General features: G+C 42.5%; 1 protein-coding gene across 1 annotated transcript in view; it reads right to left on the reverse strand.

Annotated features, from left to right (window-relative positions):
- Positions 1 to 375: 375 nt before the first annotated feature.
- LOC143783287 (1,25-dihydroxyvitamin D(3) 24-hydroxylase, mitochondrial-like) overlaps positions 376 to 19,845 on the reverse strand; it is a 52,475-nt gene continuing 33,005 nt past the window's right edge. The window contains exons 11-13 of the mRNA XM_077271694.1: positions 16,306 to 16,384; positions 2,556 to 2,753; positions 376 to 546 (exon numbers count right to left, since the gene is read on the reverse strand). Of these exons, the coding sequence (XP_077127809.1) occupies positions 433 to 546; positions 2,556 to 2,753; positions 16,306 to 16,384 (391 nt within the window). The 3' untranslated portion in view covers positions 376 to 432. The remainder of the gene's footprint in view (positions 547 to 2,555; positions 2,754 to 16,305; positions 16,385 to 19,845) is intronic.

Here is a 19,845-nt window from a genome sequence, read left to right on the forward strand (position 1 = left end):
AAAAAAAACGGACACAGTCTGTGACAGGCAAAGCATTGAGGGTAGGTGCCCACGATCAGGAACTGCTGCGTGTTTGACTCTGCCTATTTATGCAGCCAGCTGTGACAGCATAGTGGTTGGTATTTCATGAAATCAGATGTCCACTATGCATCCAGAGATGCCTGCGGATCATCCACAGAGACTGACATGCGGCGCTTCTTTCCACACATAAAATGTATTGTATTGCATGCAGTTAATCTGCACAGTTCAGTGAACACGTGGATTTACCTGCAATCAATAGAATTCAGTGCTTTGGACTCAATGAACACGCACTGCATCCAAAGCTCTGCTAGTTCCAGATCGTGGGCACCCGGCCTTACACTGATCACAGGGCTGAAAAAGTATGTTTTAAGCAGCAGCAATCAGCAAGTACAAAGGCACGTTATCCTCAGGTCAATATCGTTTCTTAAAAACCACAGGCAGTTTCCGTGTAGGAATCATCGTTCCTGAGGCAATGGCCTTCACTGGTTCCACATCAGTGGTGCTTATATGAAAGTTCTGTAAAATCTGAGATAAAAAAATAAACCTTTTAAATGATGGAAATACATTTTTTTTAGGTATCTATAGATAACTAGTGACTTTGTAGTCATTTCTTGTATTCACAACACAGTAAATAATGAAGCTTACTATTTAACAAATGTTTTATCTGATGTTGTTCAAAGAACATGGCTTTTTTTAGTTAGCTTTCATGGTAACAATTACTGTTTGACTTTTATTCTAAGTCATGTGGCGAGGCTCATTAAAGGGTCGATATTGACTTTTAGATTTGCTACTTCTAATAGGTGGCACTAGAGTTCTAGACCTCTTCCTCTTTGAGCATGGCTTATAAGCCTCCTCTCTGGCATGCTAGACCAGGCATGTCACTCTCCACAAGGGGAAACATCACTTGGATCCTACTGTTTGGAAAGGTAATGCAATTTTTACTGCCTTATAGATAGAAACAATGCAGAATACAGTATGTAACTCTTTTTTTTCACCCAGTCAGTGTAAAAAAGGGTTTGGAGAAAAGGTAGGAATAAGAACAGGGGTTAGGAAAAACAAGTCTTCACCTGCTGTTCACATTGTAGAACATTTATAGATCCCTATATAATCTAGTAGTGTTATTAGTTTTTTCCATTATTTTCAAATAGTTGAGCAACAATTGCATTTGACAAAGACCATGACAGTGCTTTCATAGGGTTTGCTCACACTGTATCTTTTTCCAGTAGTTAAAAATGTCCATTTTTTAATCATAAGACAACTTTACATTTTTTTCAGCATTTTTCATCTTTATACTATCACTAGCTGAAGAGCCCGGCATTGCCCCGGCATAGTAACTAAATGTGTTTAGTTATATAAAATTATAATGATTATCCTCCATCCCATAGTCCCGTGCCCATATACCCATCATACAGATCCTCCATCCCATAGTCTTGTGCTCATATACCCATCATGCACATCCTCCATAGCATTGTCCCGTGCCCATATACCCATCACATATCCTCCATCCCATAGTCCTGTGCCCATATAGCCATCACACACCCATCGTACATATCATCCATCCCATAGTCCTGTGCCTATATTCCCATCATGCATATCTTCCATCCCATAGTCCCATGCCCATATTCCCATCATACACATCCTCCATCTCATAGTCCCTTGCACATATACCCATCACACATCCTCCATCCCATACTTCTGTGCCCATATACCAATTATGACATCATCTTCGCCATGGCAACCATTATGACATCATCGTCACCATGGCAACCATTAAGACATATGACATAATCATCACCATTACACTCTTTTATGACATCATCGTCACCATGGCAACCATTATGACATCACATAATCGTCACCATGGCAACCATTATGAGATCATATTTGCCAAGGTAACCTTTATGATATCATCATCGCCATGTTAACCATTATGACATCATCATCGATATACACACACACACATACACTCATTTTTACATATATAGATTTTGCAGACATTTTGTTAACTTCATTAAATAATGCATAATACACTAGCATTTTTTCATGCAAAAACACTGACAATCATCCAAAAAAATGTGCCGGCTTTTTCTGGGCATCTTTTCAGCTTTCACATTTACGTCTCTTTGTAGGTTTTAAGCATCTTCTCCAAACCAATATACTGTAAGTTATACAGGTGTACAGTAGGACCAATTTCCTCTGATATTCCCATAATGACTGCTGATGGAGATTCAAATGACCTGATCTATCCATCAGTCTTCTGCAGTTGAAAACCACTGCGTTTGGGAAAGCTTGCTTTCAAATACTGATTGACAGATCTGGTCACATTACTTGCCATCATCTACCATTTTGAGAACAGAAATGCTGAGCAGTCTGTAAAGAGTGGTCTTCACAAACTGTAATATTTACATATTAGTAATTGCTTCAAAACCATAATTTCCTTAAAAAAATATTTGGTTATTTCCTATATTTTAATTGTCCTGTATTTGAAAACAATAATGTAGTACTAAAAAGAAAAGAATAAAAAATCATGTTACCCAGCAAAGAGTCAGCTGAAGTTGTAATTCTGCCAGCCGTCGTCCTATGCACATTCTTTTTCCAATACCAAAAGGTGTACTTGCAAATGGATTTACTGTGGATCTTGGTTTCATCCATCTTTCAGGTTTGTACAGTTGAGCATCAGGAAAGTAGTCAGCATTCCACGCCATTGAATGAAAGTTAATCATTGCAATAGTCTAGGTATAATAGAGCAACATCAACTGAAAAATGTACTCAATATACAGGGAACCAATATATAATATAGTAAAAAGTATCTATCTATCTATCTATCTATCTATCTATCTATCTATCTATCTATCTATCTATCTATCTATCTATCTGTCTATCTGTCTATCTATCTATCTATCTATCTGTCTATCTGTCTGTCTGTCTGTCTGTCTGTCTGTCTGACTATGACTTTATTGAGCCCAAATGGCAATGTTTCGGTTCATAGAACCTTTCTCAAGGCATGAGAAAGATTCTATGAACCGAAAGTGCTTCCTTCTGTATGACTTATATTATGGAACAAATTGGACATTTGCCTGAAGCCCTAGCACCCATTGTGAGTAGTTATTACATAGTGCTGTGTCACAATCCTCTGTTTCAATATCTATCTGTATCTATCTATCTATCTATCTATCTATCTATCTATCTATCTATCTATCTATCTATCCAGCTATCTCATTGATTTCATTTCCTTCTCCTTAGTGTCCACTATTCCTTTCCTTATTAAACTTTAGATGTGGGTTCACAGATGGAACAACCATTCCTAGGCAGTTTATTGCACATACCAAATTGCAGTATATGAAAAAATTATGTTGTTAAGGTGTTGTGTGTCAAAGATCAATCAGTTCCCTGTCATACTGACTATAATGGGACAGCACCACCCTACCACTTGAATATTCGGATTATTTAAGGATACTGAGGCCACCAGTCCCATTTTCAATGTGCTTCAGCACTGCAGAAGTATGCCACAGTCAGTTAAGACATTTTTCTATTCCTATATGTAACGAGCTATATGCATTGACTTCCTATGCCTAGCCTGTAAAATCCTAAATTGGTGATACTTGCACGGGCATCATCATTCATGGTGACTGTGATTATCTTGATGGACTGTGTGTTAGGTGTCGAGTTCCCGCCGCTGCACAGGGGTAATCTCGAACCATGTCCTTTGTGGTCTCCCATTCTTCCCCAGCCGCAGTGGAGTCTACTCAGCAGAGACCTTGGTTCCAGTGTCTGGCTCAAACTGATACTGTGCATCTGGTTACAGTTGCCATCCCAGGTTCAGCCTTTGTGACCAGCATTGATCAGCGGCAAGCAGACGTTCCAGGGACCAAGTCCTGCTTTTCATCTTGTGAGCATGCCCATGGGACGACTTCTCATTGGAGGTCAGAGAACACATGCTCAGGTCCTGTAGCGGCTCTGATTGGACCACTAGGAAGGTCCCAGAAGGCTACATCTATCAAAGGCTCGCATGGCTGCTCGGCCATGCTATAGTATAAACCTGACTAGGTGTGCGAGTGCTGTGTGCATGAGACTGGTGAAAGCTCCTCAATGATCCCCCTCCCTTTGGTTGCTGTTTGGGTATTAGGGTGAGTGGAGTAAACCGTCAGCACCATAGCTAGGCGGCACAGCCGCGTTTTTCCAATGGTCAGTGTAGGTAGGGAATTCCCGCTTGGACTCAGCATTTAACTCAGGCACGGGCTCAAAAGCCACGGAGGGTCAGAGTGAGTCCAATCACTAGTATAGTGGGGGTGAATCATAGGGATCACACCAGCATCTACTGACTCCACCCTGTGACTGCTAACAGGGCACAGCATACCTTTAGTGACTCTGTGAAGCAACAGAGTTCTCTTCCATTCACACTGGATGAAGTCTGACCCACGTGTGCACAAGCGTTCATCCGCCATCTTTTTCCGCCATTACTTAGCAGCAGGTTCCATCTCTGCATGGTGGACCCTGGGCTGGGAACGCACCTCATATCTCCCTTAATATTAATTGGTGCATTCTGCCAGCCCTAACACTGTGGTATACACATGTGCTGTAAAAGCTGCAAGGCATTATGGGGTATTCCCCATGGCCGCACCTGATGTAATTAGCCCACTCTCTTGTAGCTGCTGTCTTTGTCATCAGGTACTCTTTCTTTTTGTTCATTGGGATTCAAACTCCAAATTGTTTGAATTTGCATGGACCAGAGAATGTCAGGAAATTTGTCCCAAAATTAATCTATATATATATATATATATATATATATATATATATATATATATATATATATATATATATGTGTGTGTGTGTGTGTGTTTAAAAACATTGACCAATCCCAATGATGTAACATTTCTTGGGAATCTAAACTCTTAAATTAAGCACAATGGATGCCGACATCTTGCTGCATTTTACGCTGGGGAAGGATTAAAAAAATACTGCATATAATGCCCGCCTCTCCCTCCAATCCTGCATTAAAAATGTTTTGATTGATTAAAAAATGTTTGATGTCTCTTAACCCCTTAACGACCGCCGATACGCCTTTTAACGGCGGCCGCTAAGGGTACTTAATCCACAGCGCCGTTAATTAACGGCGCTGTGGAAAAAGTGAATAGCGCCCCCCAGAGTCGGATTTTCTCTGGGGTCTCGGTTGCCGAGGGTAGCCGAGACCCCAGAGAACATGATTCGGGGGGTTTTTACCGACCCCCGAGTTGCGATCGCCGGTAATTAACCGTTTACCCGCGGTCGCAACAAAAAAAAAAAAAACGCGATTTGCCGTTTAATTTCTCTGTCCTCCTATGTGATCGCACATCGGAGGACAGAGAAATGTGGTCCCCGATGGCCCCCAATAGCTCCCCAATACTTACCTACCTCCCCCGGTGCTCCTCGTGTCTCCCCATGGGCGCCGCCATCTTTTTTCCGGGAAAAAATGGCGGGCGCACGCGCAGTGCGCCCGCCGCCCGGCACCCGGATGTTCTTTGGGGTCTCGGCTGCCGGGGGTAGCCGAGACCCCAAAGAACATGATCGGGGTCGGTTTGCACCGACCCCTGCTTTGCGATCGCCGGTAATTAACAGTTTACCGGCGACCGCAAAAAAAAAAAAAAAAAAAAAAAAAGCGATCAGTTATTTCTCTGTCCTCTGATGTGATCGCACATCAGAGGACAGAGAAATAGGGGGATTCGGGGACCCTATCATACTCGCCCGGGGTCCCTGGGTCCTCTTCTGTCTTCTCCTGCCAGCCGGCTTTTTCATCATGGCGGGCGCATGCGCAGTGCGCCCGCCATCTGCTGCCATCTGCCGGCCGGCAGGAGAAGACAAGTTGGGGCTAAAATTAGGGTTAGGGTTAGGGTTAGGGTTAGAGTTAGGGTTAGGGTTAGGGTTAGAGTTAGGGTTAGGGTTAGGGTTAGGGTTAGGGTTAGAGTTAGGGTTAGGGTTGGGGCTAAATTTAGGGTTAGGATTAGGGCTAGGGTTAGGGTTAGGCTACTTTCACACTAGCGTTTTTTGGCTTCCGTCGCAATGCGTCGTTGGAGAAAAAACGCATCCTGCAAAAGTGCTTGCAGGATGCGTTTTTTTCTCCATTGGCTTGCATTAGCGACGCATTGCGACGGATTGCCACATGTCGCATCCGTCGTGCAACGGATGCGTCGTGCTTCGGCGGACCGTCGACGCAAAAAAAACTACATGTAACTTTTTTGTGCGACGTGTCCGCCATTTCCGACCGCGCATGCGTGGCCGGAACTCCACCCCCGCCTCCCCGCACCTCACAATGGGGCAGCGGATGCGTTGAAAAAACAGCATCCGCTGCACCCGTTGTGCGGCGCTTACAACGCTAGCGTCGGTACGTCGGCCCGACACACTGCGATGGGCCGAGTACGACGCTAGTGTGAAAGTAGCCTTAGGCTTCTTTCACACTTGCGTCAGTACGGGGCGGTCGCAATGCGTCGGCCCGATGTACCGACGCACGTTGTGAAAATTGTGCACAACGTGGGCAGCGGATGCAGTTTTTCAACGCATCCGCTGCCCAGTCTATGTCCTGGGGAGGAGGGGGCAGAGTTACAGCCACGCATCCGCGGAAATGGCGGACGCGACGTACAAAAAAAAGGTTACATTGAACTTTTTTTGTGACGACGGGGGCTAAAGTTATGGTTAGGGTTGGGGCTAAAGTTAGGGTTGGGGCTAAAGTTAGGGTTAGAGTTGGGATTAGGGTTAGGGTTTGGATTAGGGTTGGGATTAGTGTTACGTTTGGGATTAGGGTTGGGATTAGGGTTAGGGTTGGGATTAGGGTTAGGGGTGTGTTGGATTTAGGGTTTTGTTTAGGGTTATGGTTAGGGTTGAGATTAGGGCTGTTTTGGGGTTAGGGTTGTGATTATCGTTAGGGTTGTGATTAGGATTATGGATCGGGTTGAGATTAGGGTTAGGGGTGTGTTGGGGTTAGGGTTGGAGTTAGAATTGGGGGGTTTCCACTGTTTAGGTACATCAGGGGGTCTCCAAACACGACAGCCAATTTTGCGCTAAAAAAGTCAAATGGTACTCCCTCCCTTCTGAGCTCTGCCGTGCGCCCAAACAGTGGTTTACCCCCACATATGGGGCATCAGCGTACTCGGGATAAATTGGACAACAACTTTTGGGGTCCAATTTCTCCTGTTACCCTTGTGAAAATAAAAACTTGGGGGCTAAAAATCTTTTTTGTTGGAAAAAAATATATTTTTTTATTTTCACTACTCTGCATTATAAATTTCTGTGAAGCACTTGAGCTTTCAAAGTTCTCACCACATATCTAGATAAGTTCCTTAGGGGGTCTAGTTTCCAAAATTTGGTCACGTGTGGGGGTTTCTACTGTTTAGGTACATTAGGGGTCTGCAAACGCAACATAACGCCCGCAGACAATTCTATCAAAGTCTGCATTCCAAAATGGCGCTCCTTCCCTTCCGAGCTCTGCCGTGCGCCCAAACAGTGGTTTACCCCCACATATGGGGTACCAGCATACTCAGGACAAATTGGACAACAACTTTTGGGGTCCAATTTCTCTTGTTACCCTTGTGAAAATAAAAATTTGGGGGCTAAAAAAATCTTTTTTGTGGGAAAAAAAATATTTTTTATTTTCACTACTCTGCATTATAAACTTCTGTGAAGCACTTGGGCATTCAAAGTTCTCACCACATATCTAGATAAGTTCCTTGGGGGGTCTATTTTCCAAAATGGGGTCACTTGTTGGGGGTTTCTACTGTTTAGGTACATTAGGGGTCTGCAAACGCAACATAACGCCCGCAGACAATTCTATCAAAGTCTGCATTCCAAAATGGCGCTCCTTCCCTTCCGAGCTCTGCCGTGCGCCCAAACAGTGGTTTACCCCCACATATGGGGTACCAGCATACTCAGGACAAATTGGACAACAACTTTTGGGGTCCAATTTCTCTTGTTACCCTTGTGAAAATAAAAATTTTGGGGCTAAAAAATCTTTTTTGTGGGAAAAAAAATATTTTTTATTTTCACTACTCTGCATTATAAACTTCTGTGAAGCACTTGGGCATTCAAAGTTCTCACCACATATCTAGATAAGTTCCTTGGGGGGTCTATTTTCCAAAATGGGGTCACTTGTTGGGGGTTTCTACTGTTTAGGTACATTAGGGGTCTGCAAAGGCAACATAATGCCCTCAGACAATTCTATCAAAGTCTGCATTCCAAAATGGCACTCCTTCCCTTCCGAGCTCTGCCGTGCGCCCAAACAGTGGTTTACCCCCACATATGGGGTACCAGCATACTCAGGACAAATTGGACAACAACTTTTGGGGTCCAATTTCTCTTGTTACACTTGTGAAAATAAAAATTTGGGGGCTAAAAAAATCTTTTTTGTGGGAAAAAAAATATTTTTTATTTTCACTACTCTGCATTATAAACTTCTGTGAAGCACTTGGGCATTCAAAGTTCTCACCACATATCTAGATAAGTTCCTTGGGGGGTCTATTTTCCAAAATGGGGTCACTTGTTGGGGGTTTCTACTGTTTAGGTACATTAGGGGTCTGCAAAGGCAACATAATGCCCGCAGACAATTCTATCAAAGTCTGCATTCCAAAATGGCACTCCTTCCCTTCCGAGCTCTGCCGTGCGCCCAAACAGTGGTTTACCCCCACATATGGGGTACCAGCATACTCAGGACAAATTGGACAACAACTTTTGGGGTCCAATTTCTCTTGTTACCCTTGTGAAAATAAAAACTTGGGGGCTAAAAAATCTTTATTGTTAAAAAATATATATTTTTTATTTTCACGACTCTGCATTATAAACTTCTGTGATGCACTTGGGCATTCAAAGTTCTCACTACACATCTAGATAAGTTCCATGGGGGGTCTAGTTTCCAAAATGGGGTCACTTTTGGGGGGTTTCTGCTGTTTAGGCACATCAGGGGCTCTCCAAACGCGACATGGCGTCCGATCTCAATTCCAGTCAATTTTGCATTGAAAAGTCAAATGGCGCTCCTTTGCTTCCGAGCTCAGCCATGCGCCCAAACAGTGGTTTACCCCCACATATGGGGTGTCGGCGTACTCAAGACAAATTGTACAACAGCTTCTGGGGTCCATTTTCTCCTGTTACCCTTGGTAAAATAAAAATTTGGAGGCAAAAAGATCATTTTTGTAGAAAAAATGCGATTTTTTTATTTTCACGGCTCTACGTTATAAACTTCTGTGAAGCACCTGGGGGTTTAAAGTGCTCACCACACATCTAGATAAGTTCCTTAAGGGGTCTAGTTTCCAAAATGGTGTCATATCTGGGGGGTCTCTACTGTTTAGGCACATCAGCGGCTCTCCAAACGTGACATGGCGTCCGATCTCAATTCCAGCCAATTCTACATTGAAAAAGTAAAACGACACTCCTTCACTTCCAAGCTCTGCGGTGCGCCCAAACAGTGGTTTACCCCCATATATGGGGTATCGACGTACTCAGGAGAAATTGCACAACAACTTTTGTGGTCTAATTTCTCCTGTTACCCTTGTGAAAATAAAAATTTGGGGGCAAAAAGATAATTTTTGTAGAAAAAATGAGATTTTTTTATTTTCACGGCTCTACGTTATAAACTTCTGTGAAGCACTTGGGGGTTCAAAGTGCTCACCACACATCTAGATAAGTTCCTTAAGGGGTCTAGTTTCCAAAATGGTATCACTTGTGGGGGGTTTCCACTGTTTAGGCACATCAGGGACTCTCCAAACGCGACATGGCATCCGATCTCAATTCCAGCCAATTCTGCATTGAAAAAGTCAAACGGTGCTCCTTCACTTCCAAGCTCTGCGGTGCGCCCAAACAGTGGTTTACCTCCACATATGGGGTATCGACGTACTCAGGAGAAATTGCACAACAACTTTTGTGGTCTAATTTCTCCTGTTACCCTTGTGAAAATAAAAATTTGGGGGCAAAAAGATCATTTTTGTAGAAAAAATGAGATTTTTTATTTTCACGGCTCTACGTTATAAACTTCTGTGAAGCACTTGGGGGTTCAAAGTGCTCACCACACATCTAGATAAGTTCCTTGGGGGGTCTAGTTTCCAAAATGGTGTCACTTGTGGGGGGTTTCCACTGTTTAGGCACATTAGGGGCTCTCCAAACGCGACATGGCGTCCGATCTCAATTCCAGCCAATTCTGCATTGAAACAGTCAAACGGTGCTCCTTCACTTCCAAGCTCTGCGGTGCGCCCAAACAGTGGTTTACCTCCACATATGGGGTATCTGCGTACTCAGGAAAAATTGCTCAACAAAATTTGTGGTTAAATTTCTGTTTTTACACTTGTGAAAATTAAAAAAAATGGTTCTGAAGTAAAATGTTTGCAAAAAAAAGTAAAATGTTCATTTTTTTCTTCCACATTGTTTTAGTTCCTGTGAAGTACGTAAAGGGTTAATAAACTTCTTGAATGTGGTTTTGAGCAGCTTGAGGGGTGTAGTTTTTAGAATGGTGTCACACTTGGTTATTTTCTATCATATAGACCCCTCAAAATCACTTCAAAGGTGATGTGGTCCCTAAAAAAAACATGGTGTTGTAAAAATGAGAAATTGCTGGTCAACTTTTAACCCTTATAACTCCCTAACAAAAAAAAAAATTGTTTCCAAAATTGTGCTGATGTAAAGTAGACATGTGAGAAATGTTATTTATTAACTATTTTTTGTGACATATCTCTCTGATTTAAGGGCATAAAAATACAAATTTTGAAAATTGCAAAATTTTAAAAATTTTCGCCATATTTCCATTTTTTTCATAAATAATCGCAACTAATATCGAAGAAATGTTACCACTAACTTGAAGTACAACATGTCACGAAAAAACAATCTCAGAATCAGCGGGATCCGATAAAGCGTTCCAGAGTTATAACCTCATAAAGTGACACTGGTCAGAATTGTAAAAATTGGCTCGGTCATTAAGTACCAAATTGGCTCTGTCACTAAGGGGTTAAAGCAATAATAAACATTAGATTACTTAATATGCTGTAACCCCTTCATGACCTTATTTTATCCATCCATCCATTTGTGTGCTGACTGCAAGTGTGAACTGAATCATATCTAGCAAGACTTTGCGAATGGTATTTTATCCATCACTCCTGTGTTGTTTTCTTTTTTTGGTTTTTTTTCTGATTTAAGTGTTCAAAGCTATCTTTTTTTTTTCTTCTTTTGTCCAACTGCTTTATGGCCTTCCTCAGCATTGGTTGTTTACCATGCATAGTAATGCCTGCTCTGGCCTTATGCTAATTGATTGATTGCTGATTGTGGCCATTTGGTTCCTGATGCTAGCAGTCACTCCATTCATATACATTTAGTTTGTCTGGGATAGGACGCGTGAGCAACAGATTTTAAGTGCAACAGTTTAAAGTGCTTCGCAGTTAGACAGGGCAGGAGACAGGTAAGGTGCATAAGTTCTATAAACAATCATGCTTTTTGGTCAGTCATACTACATTTTGCATTAATCATATCTATCTGCTTCTTATTTGTTTTTACTTCTGCTTTCTCACAACTCGCCCGCCCTTTAACACATTCTGGGCCATCTCTCTATATCCACCCCTCCCTACTCCCCTCTCCCATGTATAACTCTGAGACCCTACTGACATTTCTTACCCACTCCAAACCAGCCACTACCGCCATGCAGCACTCAAAACGCTCATACAAATCATCCCACCACCTGCTCTTTCTGTTTTTTCTCCTTCTACTAGTTGCAGGTGACATCTCCCCGAACCCTGGGCCACCCTCCACCAGCATACATTACTCTCCTCCAGCTGCATATAGAAACCCTGCTAATCTTATTAACATTCAGTGCATGCCTTCTCCTATCGCTTTCCACTGTGCTCTCTGGAATGCACGGTCTGTGTGCAACAAACTAACTTACATCCATGATCTTTTCCTCTCTAATTCCCTTAACCTTCTGGCTATTACAGAAACCTGGATCCAGGACTCAGACACCACCGCCGCTGCCGCTCTCTCGTTTGGTGGGCTGAAATTTTCACATACCACCAGACCTGAGAACAGACAGGGTGGAGGTGTTGGTTTGCTCCTCTCATCACAATGTGCTTTCCAGGTCATCCCCCCAGTTCCCTTACTCACATTTCCTTCCTTTGAAGTCCACGCCGTTAGACTCTTTCAGCCCTTCTCCTTGCGAGTGGCGGTTATTTATCGCCCTCCAGGCTCCTCCCGCCAGTTTCTAGACCACTTTGCCACCTGGATTACTCACTTTCTATCCTGTGACATCCCCGCCCTCATTATGGGAGACTTTAACATCCCCATCAATGATACCCCCTCCCAATCTGCCGCTCAACTTCTTTCTCTAACTTCTTCATTCGGCCTCTCACAGTTTACTAATTCTCCTACGCATGAGGATGGGAATACTCTGGACCTGGTCTTCTCCCGTCCCAGCTTGCTGCACGATTTTACGAACTCCCCTCTCCTGCTCTCAGACCACAACCTTCTTTCCTTCTCTGTCAAGAATTGTCTCCTCACCCGGGACACCCCCACTTACCACACTTATCGGACTACACGTACCATTAATACCCAGCAGCTTATGGACAATCTCCACACATCTCTAGCCCCCATCTCCTCCCTCTCCTGTCCAGACTTAGCATTGTCACACTTCAATAATACACTGAAGAATGCCCTAGATGAAGTAGCACCTTCTACACGCAGAAAGACATGACACAGACAACAGCAGCCCTGGCACACTATGCAAACACGCTTCCTGCAGCGTTGCTCAAGGTGTGCAGAGCGGCAGTGGAGAAAATCTCTCTTAGCAGAAGACTTCATCCACTATAAGTTTATGCTCAAAACCTACAACTCTGCCCTTTATCTGGCCAAACAATCCTACTTCACCACCCTCATCACCTCACTATTCAACAACCCAAAACGACTTTTTGAAACCTTAAACTCCCTCCTGAAACCTAAAGTGCAGGCCCCCATCACCAACCTCAGCGGTGAGGATCTGGCCACTTATTTCTTAGAAAAAATCAACCTCATCCATTAGAATATCTCAGCGCAATCTCCTCAGTGCCTGGATCCCCTTCTCTGCCGCACCTCAAGCTCACTAGACATCTTCAAGCCTGTTTCAGAAGAAGAAGTCTCCAAGCTCCTCGCTTCTGCTCGGCCTACAACCTGCAACAATGACCCCATTCCCTCACCTCTCCTGCAGTCTCTCTCACCAGTGGTCACCACTCACCAGACTAAAATATTTAACCTCTCTCTTTCTTCAGGTATCTTTCCCTCCTCATTTAAACATGCCATCATAACCCCTTTACTTAAAAAGCCATCCCTGGACCAGAACTGCACTGCTAACTACAGACCTGTCTCTAACCTTTCCTTCATCTCTAAACTCCTGGAACGCTTGGTTCACTCCCGTCTAATCCCCTATCTCTCAGATAACTCTCTTCTCGACCCCTTACAATCTGGTTTCCGCTCTTTACACTCCACTGAAACTGCCCTCACTAAAGTCTCTAATGATCTAATAACAGCTAAATCCAAAGGTCATTGCTCTCTGCTGATTCTCCTGGATCTATCTGTTGCATTCGACACTGTGGATCACCAGCTCCTTCTCACTATGCTCCGCTCCATAGGCCTCAAGGACACAGCCCTCTCCTGGTTCTCCTCCTACCTATCTGACCGCTCCTTCACTGTATCTTTTGCCGGCTCCTCTTCCTCTCCTCATCCCCTTACTATCGGGGTTCCGCAAGGCTCAGTCCTAGGCCCCCTCCTCTTCTCTCTTTACACGGCCCCTATTGGACAAACAATCAGCAGATTTGGGTTCCAGTATCATCTCTATGCTGATGACACCCAATTGTACACTTCTTCCCCTGTCATCACCCCTACCCTAATTCAAAATACCAAGGATTGTCTGTCTGCTGTCTCTAACATCATGTCCTCCCTCTACCTGAAACTAAATCTCTCCAAAACGGAACTTCTTGTGTTTCTCCCTTCTACTAACCTCTCTCTACCCAACATCGAAATTACCCTGGAGGATTCAACCATAACTCCCAAGCAGCATGCCCGCTGTCTTGGGGTCATATTCGACTCCGAACTTTCCTTTACTCCCTACATCCGATCACTCACTCGCTCTTGTCATCTGCATCTTAAAAACATCTCCAGAATCCGACCTTTTCTCACCGTTGAAACTGCTAAGACTCTTACTGTCGCTCTTATTCATTCTTGTCTGGACTACTGCAATTCTCTTCTAATCGGTCTCCCTCTTACCAAACTTTCTCCTCTCCAATCCATCTTGAATGCCAGAGTCATATTTCTGTCCAGCCGCTTCACCGATGCCTCCATCTTGTGCCAGTCATTACACTGGCTACCCATTTGCTACAGGGTCCAGTATAAACTCATCTCTCTCACCCACAAAGCCCTCCACAGTTCTGCACCGCCTTATATCTCCTCTCTCATCTTTGTCTATCGCCCTACACGTGCCCTCCGTTCTACAAACGACCTAAGACTAGCATCCCCCATAATCCGAACCTCACACCTCCGTCTCCAAGACTTCTCTCGTGCTGCGCCAGCTCTCTGGAATGCACTTCCCCAGATGATCAGACTGATACCTAGCCCCGACCTATTCAAGCGAGCTTTAAAAACCCATCTATTCAAACAAGCCTACTACACCAACTACTCAGTAAACTAACTTTGCCCTGTTCCCTCCTTCCAAATATTACTCTGAATCTGCACCCTACTATTCATCTGTCTCCACACCCTCCATGCACACGATAACTGCACTTGATACTTGACTATTGCACTTAAACACACGGGCTGATGACTGAATCATGCAGCTTTGTATGAAAATCCCTATGTATTATAATTGCCAGACCTGAAATAACTAGCACTTTTCACCTATTGTGTCCCCCCATTTCCTTGTAGATTGTAAGCTTGCGAGCAGGGACCTCACTCCTAATGTCACTGTTTAAATTGTCTTAACCTGTATTGAATTTATTGTTTGTACATGTCCCCGCTTAATTGTAAAGTGCTGCGGAATATGTTGGCGCTATATAAATAAAAATTATTATTATTATTATTATTATTATTATTATTATTATTATGACCTTGGGATTTTCCGTTTTTCCGTGTTCAGTGTTTGCTCCTCTCCTTCCCAGAGCCATAACATTTTTATTTTTCCGTCAATTTGGCCATGTGAGGGCTTATTTTTTGCAGGACGAGTTGTTCTAGTTTTACCATGTCATGTACTAGAAAATGGAAAAAAAATTTCAAGTATGGTGAAATTGCAAAAAAAGTGCAGTCCCACACTTGTTTTTTGCTTGGCTTTTTTGCTGGGTTCACTAAATGCTAAAAGTGACATGCCATTATGAGTCTCCAGGTCAGTACAAGTTCACAGACACCTAACATGACTACGTTATTTTTTATCTAAGTGGTGAAAAAAAATTCCAAACTTTGCTAAAAAAAAATAAAAATAAAAATTGCGCCATTTTCCGATACTCATAGCGTCTCCATTTTTCATGATCTGGGGTCAGTTGAGGGCTTATTTTTTGCGTGCTGAGCTGGCATTTTTAATGATACCATATTGGTGCAGATACATTCTTTTGATCTCCCATTATTGCATTTTAATGCAATGTCGTGGCAACCAAAAAAACTTTAATTCTGGCGTTTTGAACTTTTTTCTCGCTACGCCGTTTAGCGATCAGGTTAATGCTTTTTTTATTGATAGATCGGGTGATTCTGAACGCGGCAATACCAAATATGTGTAGGCTTGATTTTTTTATTGATTTATTTTGATTGAGGCGAAAGGGGGGTGATTTAAACTTTTATATTTTTTTTATTTTTTTCACATTTTTTTTACTTTTTTTTAAACTTTTGCCATGCTTCTATAGCCTCCATGGGAGGCTAGAAGCTGGCACAACACGGTCGCCTCTGCTACATAGCAGCAATCTGATGTTCGCTGCTATGTAGCAGAAATGCAGGTGTGGTGTGAGCGCTGACCACAGGGTGGCGCTCACAGCTATCTGGGATCAGTAACCATAGAGGTCTGAAGGACCTCTATGGTTACAATGTAGAAGCATCGCCGACCTCCGATCATGTGACGGGGGTCGGCGATGCGCTCATTTCCGGCAGCCCGGCCGGAAGCGCCGGTTAAATGCTGCTGTCTGTGTTTGACAGCGGCATTTAGCTAGTTAATAGGTTCAAAACAGCTGACATGTCCCGGCTTTGATGCGGGCTCACCGCCAGAGCCCGCATCAAAGCGGGGCTTCTGACCTCAGATGTACTATCCTGTCCGAGGTCAGAAAGGGGTTAAAGATAAGTGATACATACCCCTTGTGGAATCAAATAGCCTCCAAGGTTTGTATCTTCATCCAGTGTACGACTTGTAAAAGGCACTGTTGGTGTGACTCTAAAACAAGGATGGTTATGATTACAATCCCATTTATAACTAACTTTTGAAACAATTATAACTTTCTTAAAAGCATTGAACCCACTATATATTTATTTACATCTATAGATTTACAGAATATACATTTAGCATTCCAAAAATATTTGGTAAGCAGAGGTCATCTAGATTAAACCTATATGGACATTTTAGCCAGATGAATATATCATTATCCATATAATTTTAAAATCTTTTAAAATCTGCATGATTTGCTGAATTAGAATTTTTGCAAATTCATTCACCTCTGCTTAGCAGCCCTCCTCTGAGGCTCATAGACCAAAGGCCTATTGACGTATCATCAAGGATAGCTTACTAAGGCCTCTTTCACACTAGCATTGTGCACTGCACGTCGCTATGCGTCATTCTGTAGAAAAAACGCATCCTGCAAAAATGCTTGCAGGATGCGTTTTTTCTCCATAGACTTGAATTAGCGATGCAGTGCGACGGTTGCGTCATGTTGCATCAGACCGTCAGCACAAAAAACGTTGCATGTAATTTTTTTTGTGCATCAATAGCGTCTTTTCCGACCGCGCATGCGCGGCCGGAACTCCGCCCCCGCCTCCCCGCACCTCACAATGGGGCAGCGGATGCGATGTAAAACAGCATCTGCTGCCCCCGTTGTGCGGCGCTTCCACACTATGCGTCGGTGCGCTGCAACGTCGCATAGTGACGTGCAGTGCACGACGCTAGTGTGAAAGTAGCCTACACTAAACTAAGCTCTTTCTTGCATAGGGAACTGGAGCTGAGCACCGATCATTGCTGTTAACCATTTAAAGTCCAATGTCAATAACTGAAAGCGGCATTTAAAAGGAGCATCATCATCGGCCCCACAAAAGATGATCGCACAGCACCGATGGCTTCCCTTTGCAGCAGGGGTTGTTCTGTTGTCCCTGATTGCTGCCACTTATGAACTGCTGTGAACTTCATGGAAGTCTATGATTTTCACTATACAGTACATCAGTTTGCCATGTAAGAAAAACAAGCACTCTCATAATTCAATCAATGGAAAAATGAAACTGTTAAGAATCTTGGTAAATGGTGACACAAACCAATAATTTATTTGAACAAACTTATGGATTTTTTTACAACGTAAAAATTTTTTTTTGCAAATTTGGTATCGCTGTCATCATACTGACCTATATTATAATATTTCTGAATCATTATTTTTACCATACAATGAGTGCTATAAAAACAAAACCCAAAACTCCATGGTTGTATTGCATTTTTTCACCATTTCATTTTCCAGTATAATGTATGATAACAAGAAATATTGTTATTCAAAACTACAACTCATCTCATAAATCTCGCAAGCTCTCAAATAGCTATGTTAACCCCTCAACCCCCGGAGCTTTCTTCGGTTTTGCTTTTTTTTTTCGCTCCCCTCCTTCCCAGAGCCATTAATTTTTTATTTTACCGTCATTATGGCCATGTGAGGGCTTGTTTTTTGTGGGATGAGCTGTACCTTTGAAGAACACCATTGGTTTTACCATGTCATGTGCTAGACAATGGGAAGAAAATTCCAAGTGCAGGGGAAATTGCAAAAAAGTTCAATCCCACACTTGCTTTTTGTTTGGCTTTTTTACTAGGTTCACTAAATGCTAAAACTGACCTGCAATTATGATTCCCAAGGTCATTATGAGTTCATAGACACCTAACATGTCTAGGTTCTTTTTTATCTAAGTGGTGAAAAAAATTCCAAACTTTGATAAAACAAAAATAACTGTAGCGTCTCCATTTTTCGTGATCTCGGGTTGGGTGAGGGCTTATTTTTTGTGTGCCGAGCTGCTGTTTTTAAATATATCATTTTGGTGCAGATACAATTTTTTGATCGCTCCTTATTGCATTTTAATGCAATGTTGTGGCGACCAAAAAAACAATTTTTTTCTCGCTACGCCGTTTAGCTATCAGGTTATTCCTTTTTTTTTTTATAGGGCAATTCTGAATGTGGCGATACCAAATATGTTAATGTTTGATTTTATTTTTATTGTTTTATTTTGAATGGGGTGAAAAGGGGGTGAATTGAACTTTTATATTTTTTTACTTTTTTTTTACCGGTATATTTTTAAAAACATTTTTTTTTACTTTTGGCATGCTTCAATAGTCTCCATAGGAGACTAGAAGCTGCCATAGCCTGATCAGCTCTGCTACATAGAGGAGATGTTCAGATCGCCTCTATATTGCAGGTATACTGATTTGCTATGAGCGCCGCCTACTGGGTGGCACTCACAGCAAGCCGACAATGACAACCATACAGGTTTCCAGGAGACCTCCTAGTCATGCCAAATGTTAAAAAAAAATGTTTTTAAAAATAAAAAAAAATAAAAAAAATATAAAAGTTCAAATCACCCCCCTTTCACCCCATTCAAAATAAAACAATAAAGAAAAAATCAAACATTAACATATTTGGTATCACTGCATTCAGAATCGCCCGATCTATAAATAAAATATAGGGGCAGCACTAACAAAGGTAAAAGATTATTAGCTGGTGCAAAGCCTACCAGGCATAACCAAACCTCAATATATCAAAAAAAGATGAAGGCAGCACTCCAAAAGGTTCAAAAAATATAGTGGTTTATTGACCCATCATGTCAGATTATTGATCTTGACATCATGGGTCAATAATCCAGAATATTCACTGCTCCCCCGGGCACATGCATAGACCAGGATGGGGGATATTAGTACAGAATTGGGGGACATTACCCTTTTAACAGTGTCAGCAGCTGCTCCCCCATAACAGTGCATCATGACCACATTTTTGGCTTCAATTATTTTTTATATTTTCCTCCTCTAAAAGCAATGGTTTGATGCATCTTAGGCTATGTGCACACGTTGCGGATTGGTGTGCGGATTTTTCCACACTGTTTTTGCAAAATCAGCAGGTAAACCGCACTGCGGATTACCGGCGGATTTTCCGCAGCTTTTGTGCAGTTTTTGTGTGGATTCCACCTGCAGATTCTTATTATGGAGCAGGTGTAAACCACTGCGGAATCCGCACAAAGAATTGGCATGCTGCGGAAAAAACACCGCTGCATTTCCGCGCTGTTTTTTTCCGCAGCATGTGCACTGCGGATTTTGTTTTCCATACATTTACATGGTACTATACAATGCATGTAAAACAGCTGCAGATCCGCAGCATTAAATCTGCTGCGGATCCGCAGCAAAATCCGCAACATGTGCACATACCCTTATAGTCCAAAATATGGTGTATATGTATAGTACGCTATTTGCTACTCAGCAAAAAGTGGCAAAGCAATTTTTCACAAATTGAGTCATATTTATAAAGCACTATTGTCTTTATGTTCCAAATTAGAAATTATCATATCACTTTAATTGGTAAATTATGACTTTACTAGGCTGAACATATTGGTGTGGATTGATATTACACATGCAGGTTTTACTGGTGATGTTTTATGTGTAACCTCTGC

This window comes from Ranitomeya variabilis, chromosome 6 (genome assembly GCF_051348905.1).
Source record: "Ranitomeya variabilis isolate aRanVar5 chromosome 6, aRanVar5.hap1, whole genome shotgun sequence".
NCBI classification, from domain to species: domain Eukaryota; kingdom Metazoa; phylum Chordata; class Amphibia; order Anura; family Dendrobatidae; genus Ranitomeya; species Ranitomeya variabilis.